General features: G+C 36.2%; 1 protein-coding gene across 7 annotated transcripts in view; it reads left to right on the top strand.

The window, feature by feature from the left end:
* eys (eyes shut homolog) overlaps positions 1-13,882 on the top strand; it is a 522,196-nt gene that overhangs the window by 259,471 nt on the left and 248,843 nt on the right. For all 7 annotated transcript variants that reach the window (XM_073920212.1, XM_073920209.1, XM_073920210.1 and 4 more), the window contains one exon: positions 520-779. Coding sequence is in view for 5 of the 7 variants with exons in the window: in XM_073920209.1 (XP_073776310.1) it covers positions 520-779 (260 nt within the window). In the remaining 2 variants the exon portion in view is untranslated. The remainder of the gene's footprint in view (positions 1-519; positions 780-13,882) is intronic.

The following is a 13,882-nucleotide window of genomic DNA, read 5'->3' as shown; positions in this document are numbered from 1 at the left end:
ACTGTTTGCACAAAAAAACTATGTTGTGATGTTTGTTATAATAACAGTTTAGATTTTTGTGTCTTTTTATGTCAGTATCATATAAGGGTTTTATGTATAATAGTAACTATGATATGTAAAATGCAGGAATAGGAATGTGTTGACTTCACTAATATTTTAACTCAGTATGCATTTTATCCCATGGATGATAATTGTAATTGAAAGACTTGTGAAAATGTGTGTTTTACATGAAAAATGCAAAAAAAAAAAAAAAAAAGAAGAAAGAAAAAAAAATAGTCTAAAAGATTATTAAAGAGTATTGGAAATTACTTAATGACCCGTTTGTGTTGAAAACTGTAAAACTAATGGGTAAAGAATGCCCAACTTTAATTAACAGTAAAAAATCATGTAGATCTCAATTATGATACTATTATGATACTATTACTATTATATTTGTCATTTTTGATCATAATTCAGTTTTTTCACACAAAGTGAAACAATATAAAAGTCTTATCTACAAACGTCTCCTCTGCCTAATAGGTGTGTGTGTCCTCAAGGATGGACAGGCCTGGACTGTGATGAGGATGTGAAGGAATGTTCTTCCTCGCCCTGCCTGAACGGGGCACATTGTGTGGAGTCTGATACCCCAGGGGAGTTTTCCTGCACCTGCCCGCCCTTCTTCACCGGGCCCCTCTGTGAACAGCCCTATGACCCTTGTGAGCTGCAGCGTAACCCCTGCCTGCACAACTCCACCTGCCGTGCCCAGTCAGACGGAACCGCCCTCTGTGTTTGCCCAGTCGGTAAGATATACAGTACCAACCCAACTGTATCCTACCCACTGACCCACCCACCCGCTGGGGGAGTGCTGTCATTTACAGGCCTTCTGTTCTGTGGCTTTGTTTGCTCTTTTGTAACTTTTTGTAATTCAGTTGACTTACTTTGGAGCTGGTTTTACAGTTAAAGTCAAGCAGTTTTTGATGATAACTTTTGTTAGATGCTTAGTTGGTAATGAATGGGTTATGGCAGTAAATCTGGAAATATCAGAGATGTTTCGGATTGGAAAATAAGCCACACCAGGTTATAAGTCTCACATTTTTATAATTTGTTTCTAAAATAAGGTAAAATAGACTAAGGTATGGTATCCCCATAACACTGGAACTACCTGAAATATACAGTATAGCTACTACTATTATTATTATTATTATTATTATTAATTTGTTTTTATTTATTTATTATTATTATTATTATTATTTATTATTATTATTATTATTTATACTGACTGTTCATTAAAGACTGAATTTTAGTCACATCATATTTATATTTGAAGTTTCTATTGATATTTTAGAATTAAGCTTTAGATGTCTGTCATATTTTATGAAGTCATTATTATTATAAAAGTATTGATTTTATAAAACAGTATTGGTATTAGTGGTGCTAATACAGCCTTTAAACTCCACAAAGGTGCTTACCTCACTTTGCAAGTTTGAAAAGACATGTTTTTGCTATAAAAAAGTTATGTTTGTTAGCAGAAAGTTCTTATGCAACAGGTATGCATTTTCAAAGGCATTGAACAAGTAAAGTACAATGAATTCTAAGGTAGACATTTTGTGTTTTGTAATTTTGATAAAATAATAAAGAAAGAATTAAATAGGCACAATTTTAAGAAACGTCAGGGTGCTATAAATACACAAGGTATGGGTTTATTTGAACAAAGTTATTAAACTACTAAATATTAAAATGATCAAAATGAATATAATATAATATAATATAATATAATATAATATAATATAATATAATATAATATAATATAATATAATATAATATAATATAATATAATACAATATAATAGTGTTAAAAAAATTAAAATGCTGCCAACTCTCAAGCATTTGGGGTGACCCATCATCTCACCAGCCCCCACTCCCACTTTTTGATTATTACCGCCTAAACCTCCCCAACCCACTCTTTGTGCGTGTGTGTGTGTGCGTGTGTGTGTGCGTGTGTGTGTGTGTGTGTGTGTGTGTGTGTGTGGACATGTTTTTGTGACATCAGGGCACAAATCCTAACTAACCCTAATCAGTCATTAGAATTGAGTTATTACAACTATTATGTTAAGAAATGTGTGGGGAAAAAATCTCCTTTCCATAAAACAGATAATATGGGAAAAACATACAGAGACCTTATAATTCAGGACGGCTAATAATTCTGACTATGAAACTGAATGTTTACCTAATATATTTTCCATAAATTTAGTTATTTAATGCTTTAAAAATGTTGAATCACAAGTGGGTGCATCTTATTGTTTACAGTCTATAATAAGGAGTGGGGAAACTGTTACATGATGAGATATTAGTAAATGACTCTCAGGATCTGGAGTAGTGCAGACACTTTTGTTGCAGGACAATAGTGTCCATTGTCCAGCTGAACTTAATGGCTTTTATCTTTATTAAAAAAAGCAAATGAACAGTGGGTGCATGCCTCAGTGCTCAATTACAGCTTCGATAAAAACTGACTACTACAAGACTGCTATCTATAGGGTCTAATAGGACCATGTTAACCTTGCAATACTACTGTAGTTGCTTTTTGTACACTAGCAAGATTAAATTTTGTCCTTAACTTAAAAGATTGATACAGACCATTGCATAGAATCACTAATTCATAGAGCCGTTTTCCTACAATGAGTTCTATCAGTACTTTTTTATGAGTAGGTTATGGAAAATCGTTGAAGGTCATACAATTTTGCAATTAAAAGCATGCCACTGCTTTGCTGGAGTACTGATGAGCTTAGCTGCTTTCCAGGCAGTTTCTTGGCCAATGCATTGATTTTTGGTCAAGATGATTTTGGGGTAATTTTAATGTACGGCACCTGTACACTGAGACTGGCTGTAAAAATTGTTGTTCAAAAGTTTGTGGATGTTAAGATTTTGCAAAGGTTTTAAAAGAAGTCTTTCATGCTCAGCAGGACTGCATAAATTAAATCAAAATACAGCGCAAAACATAATATTTTTTATATAATAAATAAAAATATGGGCGGCATAGTGGCTAAGTGGTTACCACTGTCACCTTTGTAGGGATATTTGAGAGTTTGAACCTAAAAATGACCAGCCTGTCAGACGAAAAAGAGCCGGAGGCAGAGATTCAATTAAAAAGAAAGTTAGCTAAAGATAGTTTGCAGTTTCCACAGCAGAAGCTCTGCTTACAATCTCAAAACATCAACAATTATATTCTTACATAAAGTCATTAACTGCATCAAACATATAGGTGTTTTATCTTGAATGGTTAAAACACAGATAGGGCCCTATCACACACCCGATGCAATAAGGTGCAAGACGTGTTTACCCCGACATTTTGCTAATTTCAGACCAGCAAAGTCCTTATTTTCCATTTTCTACCACATTGTTTAAATAGTAAATCCATTTGCACCACTTTGTGGACTTATGGGTGTAGAAAAGAGGTATGTTAGGGCGCATTGTTGGCGCATTGCTATTATGAGGAACTGAAATAGACTGTGCATTAGACCAGGTCTATAGTCCAGTGCAAAGCGCTTTAGTTATGCGCCTCACCTACATGTTACCTAAAACATCAAATCAAATCACTTTTATTGTCACATCATCAGCAGCTTGTGTGCTATGATGAGTGAAAAGCTTAGGTGCTGGCTCCAGACAGTACAAAATACAGATAGTCCAAATACAACGACAGTGCAAATTACAGAGAGTGAAAAATACAGACAGTGCAAATACAATGACAGTGCAAAATACAACAGCATACTCCAAAAAAAAAAAAGGACAGGACAGGACAGGACAATGTAAGATTGACATCGAGATGTACACACAGATATGTACATAACACGCAGGATTTACTTCAATAACCAACTATCTTTAAAAATGAAAAAGAATTAAAGGATTCAAATATTATTTATTCATGACAGCTTGCTTTTTTTAGATTGTTATTAGTATTTATTATATGCATATTTATATTTATTTTATTAAAAACAAGCTTAGATTTGTCCACCTGTCAGGTTTTGGACCATATGAGACATAGCACATGTGCTTGGATATAACTTTTATAACTTTTCTGACCACACTTTGTTATTATTGTTCATTTATTTGTTTGCTGGAAATTAGATCTGAATTTAGAAATAGTTTTGAAACCAATCTTTACTCTTAACAAACAAAATTAATTATATAGGCTAATGGATGTCTTCAGTGAAGTGTACAACACTGTTTCCTTGTCCACAAAAGAGAAAAAGTGAAAGTAAAGGCTGGATGGAGAAGGCTCATTCATTATCCTTGTGTTGCAGATGTGGTTTAACTGTTTTCTCGCTAGTGGACCATTTAGTTTTTTCATTTACAAAGTCTGCCATGTAAAAAGCAAATGTGCCATGGTGCAACGCAACTGTCTCTTAAAGGGAATTTAAGACATTTATTCTCAAAACACACCCATAACTCATTAAGAGAATAAGCACAACCCTTTTATACCATGTGCCGTGGCACAGAGCATATTTTTCCATTCTTAAAATAGCAAAAGTGGATTTGGACATGCCCTAAAGGCTTTTTGTGACATGCGTTTTAGACTTTGTGCCTTTTAAAGCACAATTTTGTTAAAATAGAGCCCATAAACTTAGAAAGTTTTCATGTGGGTTCGTGCATACAATTCTGAATGATATCTCAATATGTCAAGCATACAAATGTCAGACAGCCACTAGGCTGTTCAGAGCTGACCACACACACACTCAAATTACAATCTGTTTCTTACCCAAGGTTGAGTGTACTCTTAGTCGCCTTCTCAAAACTGGTTAAAAACTGGTATAATCTAAATCCAAACTGGCAGCTTACATACAAAGTAATTAACTTTAAAAAGAATTAACACTTAAAATTTCAAATATCACTTTAAACATAATTAACGCATAGCAAATAAAAACAGGAACAGCTGTTTCCAGTTCTTCAAGAGTCCTGGTCCACTCAAAAGGTCTCCATAACATCTGACCTGGCTATGTAGATCCTGAAAAAACAAATCATTTAGCATAAAGAAAAGCAATCTCACACATATTATTCCAGCATTACTCTGAAGTGGGATGACACTAAGGTCATCATATAATCTAGGCTCTAAAACATTCAGCTTTATTAATAATTATAAAGACATAAGAAAGGATGTGTATTACTCTATCATGGAGCGGGCATCCATCTGAAATCCACGCTATCACTTCGCAGCAAGAAGGTTGCTGGTTTAAGTCCCGACTGGGGCAATTGACATTTATGTGTGGAGTTTGCATGCTGTCGTGGGTTTCCTCTGGGTGCTCCGTTTTCCCCCACAGTCCAAACACATGCGCTATAGAGGAACTGGATGAACTAAATTGACTGTAGTGTATGAGGGCATGTGTGCATGGGTGTTTCCTTGTACAGGGTTGCTGCTGAATTCTGCAAATTCTGCAAATTCTGCTGTGGCGACCCCTGATTAATAAAGGGACTAGGCTGAAGGTAAAATAATGAATAGTAAAATTATTTATTTATTTATTTATTATTATTTTTTTGTAATGATTCAATTTTGTGATTTTTTTTTTTTTTTTTTTTTTTTTTTTTTGCATAGAACATTTAAATTAGGATGCCTTGACAAGTACAAAGTTCAGACAGTATTACTGTACACACTGTATTTAAAATCTAATATAAGATTATAAGGGTGGCATGGTGGCTCAGTGGTTAGCACTTTTACCTCACAGCAAGAAGGTTGCTGGTTCGAGTCCCAGCTGGGCCAGTTGGCGTTTCTGCGTGACAATTGCATGTTCTCCCCGTGTTGGCATGGGTTTCCTCTGGGTGCTCCGACTTCCCCCACAGTCCAAAGACATGCACTATACTGTAGGTGAATTGAATAAGTGAATTGTCCGCAGTGTATGGTTGTTTCCCTGTACTGGGTGGCAGCTGGAAGGGAATCCACTGTGTAAAACATATGCTGGATAAGTTGACGGATCATTCTGCTATGGCTTCCTCTGATGAGTAAAGGGACTAAGCTAAAGAATAATTAATGGATGAATGAATAACATCTTAAATGTATGTGCTGTCAGCTTTAGTTAATTTAATACCGACCCTGAATGTTTGATTCTTGGCATACATTGATTCTTGCATCAAAAAAAAAAAAAACATGTGCCACACAAATAAATGCTGTATTGATAGCTAGCATGCAAATGCATACTGCGCTCATACATTTTGCAGCTTACGAAAGAAATGTTGGAATCTGAAAACAATGGCATGTTGAAATACTACATCTCTTATTTAAAATATTACAGAAATGTTGTTGCTTGCATTACATGGCCCTTTTTGATATATTTTGGTTAATGTTAAATAGTTAAAAGTTAAAAGTACAGTTAAGAGAGTCAAGTTTATAGTCATCCTTGTTTGCGATGATTTATCTTAAATCACCCTTGATTTGGCAAGCATTGTGCTAACCTTCAAAATCTGCAGAATCCTCCACATTTCTGTACACATAGAAAGAAAGAGTGGCTCATGAGAGGAAGCTGCGGCTCTCTGGATATCCACGCCTTTCTAGTTTTGTTCTGCCAGATCTCCCCTGCAGTATTTGTCCATTGATGTCTTCAGCATGAGAGAAAATTATTAAGGATCACACACTGATTTGAAGCCATTGTAACCGCTTGAATCATACTTTCTTCCCTGTTAAACGGTGTCTTACCCTTCCAATGATTTTTCCATTTTCTTTGCCTCCCCATTTTTTGACTCGCTCTGCGGAGACAGAACAGACCCTATCGCTTCTGCCAAAGAAGAAGTTCCAAGTGTTTCATTAAATTTTGGCTGCAGGTTTCCATCAAAGGAAAACGAGGCCCGTCTGATGAATGTGCGGAACAGGGGGTGCAAAAAAGGTTTCTGCACAATCTCTTTAATCACAGTGAAGCACGCGCACACACACATGCTCGTCTGTCATTCCAAAACCCTCCTGATATTATTATGCTCGTTGAGAGACCAGATCACTTACTCATAATACATGGCTGCTGCGTTTCAAGCACAGATTGTTCTAGTGTGATATTTTTGCACATTTGTATTCAGTTGATCGCTCCACAGTTTCACAGGGAAATCTGATGTGTCTCCTTTGCCGTTCTGATGCTATTGCTCATTCAACAGTAGTGAATGGCACAATGGCGTGCAGCTGTATAATGCAGAGGACTGTCTCACCGTCTGGTTACTAGGGATGAGTATTTGGAAGTGACAGCAATGACTGCAACTTTTTCAGCAGCATAATTGGTTACAATGTAAGTACTTTGTGATCAGATTGGTTGTCATTTTTTGACTATATACAGTGCATCTGGAAAGTATTCATAGCGCTTCACTTTTTCCACATTTTTTTTTATGTTACAGCCTTATTGCAGAATGTATTGAATTCATTTATTTCCTCAAAATTATACACACAATACCCCATTATGACAATGTGAAAACAAAAATCACATTTCAAAGGATTGTCTCAAGGCACAAGGCTGGGGAAAATGTCTGCTGCTTTGAAAGTTCCAATGTGCACAGTGACCTCCATCATCCATTGGTGGAAGATGTTTTTAACCACCAGGACTCTTCTTAGAGCTGGTCGGCCATCTAAGCTGAGTGATCAGGGGAGAAGGGCTTTTATTAGGGAGGGGATCAGTTACCTGATGGTCACTCTGTCTGAGCTCCAGCGTTCTTCTGTGGAGAGAGGGGAAGCTTACAGAAGGACAACCACCTGTGCAGCAATCCACCAATCAGGCCTGTATGGTAGAGTGGCCAGACAGAAGCCACTCCCCTTCTGGACTTTGCCAAAAGGCATTTGAATTACTCTCAGACCATAAGAAACAAAATTCTCTAGGCTGGTCAGACTCTAATTTAACTCTTTGGAGTGAAAGTCAGGTGTTCCGTTTGGAGAAAACCAAGCACCGCTCATCACCACCATCCCTACAGTGAAGCATGATGGTGGCAGCATCATGCTGTGGGGATGTTGTTCAGCAGCAGGTACTGGAAGACTATTCAGGATAGACGGAAAGATGAATGCAGCAGTGTACAGAGACATCCTGAATGAAAACGTGCTTCAGAGTGCTCTTGACCTCAGACTGGGGCGACGGTTCATCTTGCAGCAGGACAATGACCCAAAGCACACTGCCAAAATATCAATGGAGTGGCTTCACAACAACTCTGTCAATGTCCTTGAGTGGCCCAGCCAGAGCTCCTATTGTCCTATTGAAAATGGCTGTACACTGTCACTTCCCATCCAACCTGATAGAGCTTGAGAAGTACTGCGAAGAGGAATGGGAAAAATTCCCCAAAGACAGGTGCGCCACACTTGTGGCATCGCATTCAAAGACTTGAGGGTGCGAAGGGTGCATCAACAAAGTATCAAGCAAAGGCTGTGAATATTTACATACATGTGATTTTTCAGGTTTTTTATTTTGAATAGATTTGCAACAATTTTGAAAAATCTTTTTTCACATAATCATTATGGGGTATTGTGTGTAGAATTTTTGAGGAAATATATTAATTTAATCCATTTTGGAATAAGCCTGTCACAAAAAAAAATAAAAAATTCGAAAAAGTGACGCACTATGAATGCTCTCCGGATGCACTTGTCACCGGATGTCAAGGGAGCGAAGATAAGAGGTTGGATCCAAATGCAATTTTTAATGAAAAAGATTATTCTTGCAGGCAAAAACAAATGAGGTCAAAAAACAAGAACTCAGGTATCATGAAGGGCATCGAAAATTGCAAAAACAAAGCGATGATCAAAGTACAAAAAGTTACAAAACAATCATCAAAACATAACTGGAAAAACTAAACAGGACGACACTCACTGAAACCATACAGGTACTGACAAACAAAGATTCCCACTGACTGGTGTGTGCAATGTGTATAAATAGTCCAAACCATTGATGATGACGATATTCAGCTGTGTGTGATTAATGGTGACTGGTTTGTGCAAAGGCATGCTGGGATATGTAGTTCATGAATGACATGTGTAGCATGCCAGCGATCTTTCAGGAACAGATTGCTGGTTATGTGACAGCACTGTGTAAGTATATATGCAGAAATAGCAAAAACACAGATTCTGTCAAGCCCAGGTCATGAGTTATAAACTTGGATCTGCAAAAAAGCTAAGGTTATATTTTGCAATTGTGGAATTTTTTTATTCTTAAACTTTCAGGATATAAACTCACGCTTCAGACTTCTTGCAATTGCAAGTTAATATGTAATATATTTTGATTTAGACTGAATATGTTATTGTATTCAGTTGTATCTACAGTACATTAATGATACATGGAGCAACCTAGCTGCCAGGCAATATTTCAGAGCAATCTTGATTGAGAATAGCCAACAAAATTGTATCTGGATCTGGTTGCCCTTATTAGTTAACCTATGTTTTACTTGCAAGCCCATTGACAGCATCATTGCTCAAAGTCACCTGGCAACAGTTCCCTAAAATCAAGAAATGATGGAATAATGTAATTAAACAAATGGGTGTGCATCACTGAGTGCTGGTATGTGTTTTTGAACTTTTTTAAGCAAGTTTTATTTACCTCATAAATCAGCATTTCATCTCTGTATGTACAAGACACAGAACAAAATTGAAACCCCACCTATTCCCTTCATCCCACCCCGAGCTTTCTGCTGAATTTATCTGTCAGACTTAACAAAATGTGCATCTCTAGTGGCCACCCTGAAGCCCTTTACCCTTCCACTGTAGAAAATTATAAGAGGAAAAGGTCTGACTCATCACTTCCCACAATCCACCGAGAGGAAAGCCCATGTTACTGCGTGATGATCGTGCTCGTGCCCCTTGTAGATTGCATCTGGTAGTTTTGAACTATGATGTGGCCAAATGCTTTTTTCCTTGTTATACATCTGACCCCTTTTCGTTGACACTTGCGTGACCTGCGAAACGCAATCAAAGCGGCATGGCATCCGTTCTGTCGCTGTGGGCATCCTGAGCGAATGAAGTCTGTGGGGATAAGAGAGGCCAGAGGCCAGTGAGTGAATGAGTTTTTTCTGTATCACACTGTTGTAATGGTATCACGGAGGAAATGAAAAGAATGTTGGGGAGGGATAAAAATAGAGTGCTTTGGCAATCCGCGGATTTCTGTTCTGAGGAGTGAAATAGGAAATTAGCATCCACCGCTGCATACATTACTGAGCTGGAGATGCGCGTAGGCTCGCATGCCACCATCTTTTATCTATATTTTTTTCTCATTCTCTCTCTTTCTCTCCGTCTACACACATTCTGACTCATAGCCGATCTCAGCCCACACTTTATATCTTAGTACATGGATCGACTGGCAGATACACTGCGTGTTATTACACAACCAGTGGATTGAAACCCAGCCAGTATTCTCACAAATAATAACATAGACCCCCAAAGATGATGTACATTTTTTGTAATCTCAACCTCTCTGTCTTTTGCAGACTTGTTTAACAAGATATTCTGTCATAATTTACACATCTTCATATTAACTCTTCATTCAGCTCATTGTAAGGATCAACACATGCATAGCAAATGTCCCTTTAAGGCTGGTCATTTCACTCTACTTTGAAACACCTATCGGACATTCTGTTTGAATGGGAAAACATCAAACTCTCCATAATTTCTATCAAGCTTACTATTAAATTTGATAATAGGAATCAACAATACAATTAAACAGCAACTGTCTCTGATTTGTCTGTCTGTATAGCGATGGCTGATTCACCATATGAACTGTTACACATTCCAATCATATGGGTACAGGTGTTTTAAGTTTTTCAGAAACAGCAGAGCATTGTTCATTCAGTAGTACTTAAAGGGACTTAAGGCACTTGATGAAATTCAACATTTTCAACACAAGTTGTTAAAATATATTTTTACGGAAGTTAATACCAGTCAAATATGGTAATTATTATATTATATTATATTATATTATATTATATTATATTATATTATATTATATTATATTATATTATATTATATTATATTATATTATATTATATTATATTATTATTTATATTATTTATATTATATTATATTATATTATATTATATTATAATTTATCTTATATTATATTATATTATATTATATTATATTATATTACATTATATTATATTATATTATATTATATTATTATTTATATTATTTATATTATATTATATTATATTATATTATATTATATTATATATTTTTTAATCTGTTCGTGGAAGTTACTACCAGTCAAAAATGGATATTATATTATATTATATTATATTATATTATATTATATTATATTATATTATATTATATTATATTATTTATATTATTATTTATATTATTTATATTATATTATATTATATTATATTATATTATATTATATTATATTATATTATATTATATTATATTATATTATATTATATTAAAATATATTAATGTCCGTAGCGCCTAGCTACAACTCAGTGTCATATATCTGCCACACTACAGAGCGTCATCTGAATAGTTTAATTGGTTTCAAGTCCACCAGAGGCTGCTGTCAACTGCCTGACTGACTGACCCACCCAGATTGACCAGCACCCATCCACTTCCCTAAACCCAACCGACAGTGTTTTCAAAAGCAGTCCAGAAAAAAGAAAAGCCCTCACGGCAGACTGATTTTAACCACATTTTCAGATTTTACTACATACAGAAACTGTATGTACAGACATGCTGTCCACACGGAGGTAAATGGTCAGCTGGTAGGCACAAAATGGAATGGCGTTACACTGCCCAGTAGCATTAATTTTAAAGACTAAGTGCAGCCATATGTAGCTCTGGCTACATAATTCGCGATTTCCAAAAATGCATATGGCTATGTTTTCAGAATGATTCTATTGGTGCTTTCACATCTGCCTCATTTAGTTCGGTTTAATTGCACTACAGTTTGTTTTCCCTCTTGGTGCGGTTCGTTTGGATAGGTGTGAATTCTGCAATCGTATTCGAGTGTGCACCAAAAGTGAACCAAAAAAGCGTACCAAGACCTGCTTGAAGAGGTAGTCTCGGTATGCTTTCAAATGAACCCTGGAGTGGTTAGTTTGTAGTGAGAATATGATCCTAACTAAAACAGACCCAACTGCAAAAAGTACTGTGCCTTTTGGACTAATCCAGCTGCCGTAGGCCGATGCCCTGTGCATTATGGGAAATGGAGGAAAAATATTTGTTGACAGCACTTTACCAACAGAGAGAGAGAAGGAAAAACATTACCTTATGGATCGTGGGTAACATTTCCGCAAGATGACCATGTTACAGTTTAGCTAAATTAATTCACACCTCCTCAAGTGATGTGCGATGCATTAAAACATTGTTTTCCAGCCACGACTGCGCTTCATTCTCGAAATGTATAATTTGTCTTAACAGGGATACAAAAAGTCAGCACAGTTGTCCCTATGTAGTAAAAAGCGACGTTTTGTGTGTGCCGCTTTTTACTTGCGGGAGTTCATTGGTATTTTCCCGGACGTGAATTCTGACCAATCGATAAACAGTTTAGGAAATATGTTCAACAATATCTGGCCAATCAAAGATGTGGATTTTTTCAGATAAGTGGATTTTGGTTCTTTTCAACTGGTTCGAACCAAAGCCAGCAGTGTGGTGTGAAAATCATTTATTGCCCTTGGTCCCGACCAAATGAACCGAACTACAGATGTGAAAGCACCCTATGTTGTATATATCGGATATTTTAGACAAAGCCACAATAAGCACCTACTCAGCCATGATAAAACAGTTGTCATGCAACTTTTTCCCCGCCCCCAAGCTCTTCTGATTAGTCCAATGTGTTTAGACCTGACAGTGATAAGCTGAAGAAAAAATTGAAGATCTTTCAACTTGACTCTGCAACTAAAAAACACAGCACTCAGGTATGAGTTGCTTTAAAAGACAAGAGCATAATGGTCGAACACGACTGTCAATAGCAAGTTTACATTAAAAACAAAATTGAGCAGTAGAAAAACCACATTCTGTGTGAACGGCCCCTAATGACTTGATGGAAACACACCTAAATTGCTTTTATTTGTTTGTTAGTCTGTTTTTTGGCGAATTTTAAAAAGATTCACTTAAAGGTAGGATAGAAACCTGGCTAGTGAATAAAGAATTCAAAAAGTCAGAAGGTTTACATTACATGATTAATCCTACCTTCACCATTTCACTGAGTCTGCCTCAGCATTTTCACAGCACAGTTATTCTGTTGGTAAACTCAACACTGTGTCCTTGCTTGATCTATTCTCATTTCCAGCTCATCATGCTTTATTCTTGAACTAGTCTTGTTGGTTGACATGAGTATGTGACGCAGTAATGAGCCAGGGCCCCAGCTGAACAGAAGAGATAGGAGCCGACAGAAAACTGCTCATATCTCTCCATGCAAATGATGTTTTCATGCAACATTTATTGAGATACAGGCGCCGAGCCACAAGATCACACCCGGCCGCTTGTTCAGCTGAGCAGGCACAAACCTTTTGTGTTTACACAGCAGCTTGCTTTTAAATAGTTGTACAGCAAGAACAGGACCAGTAACACCCCTCACCTGAGGGCAGACAAGAATAAATGATGAGAGAGTGTACAGTCAGTACGGATACATGAGGGACGTTGTGATGATGAGGGACATGCGAAGAGATGCATGAGTTTTGCTTGTTTGTTTTGATCGCCTGTGATTTCAAAGGCTCCCATTATTTCACTGATGACCTCTACTGATAAAAAAATCTGTATATTTTATTCTATTTTATTTTTTTATGCTTATTTACTTTTTTATTATATAGTATATTATTATTTTGTTTTTATTTGAAAAATAATTAAATGATACATTTTTAATTCTTTACTTATATTGATAAAAATGACATTTGAGTTCTCCGTTTTTAATTAGTGATTCTATTTGTGGTTAATATATTTTACAATTTGTTTTTACATTTTTATATATATTTTATAATGT

The sequence above is a fragment of the Danio rerio genome, chromosome 13, assembly GCF_049306965.1.
Source record: "Danio rerio strain Tuebingen ecotype United States chromosome 13, GRCz12tu, whole genome shotgun sequence".
NCBI lineage: Eukaryota > Metazoa > Chordata > Actinopteri > Cypriniformes > Danionidae > Danio > Danio rerio.
The sequence above is the reverse complement of the archived record's forward strand: the minus strand, read 5'-3'. Positions and strand labels throughout refer to the sequence as shown.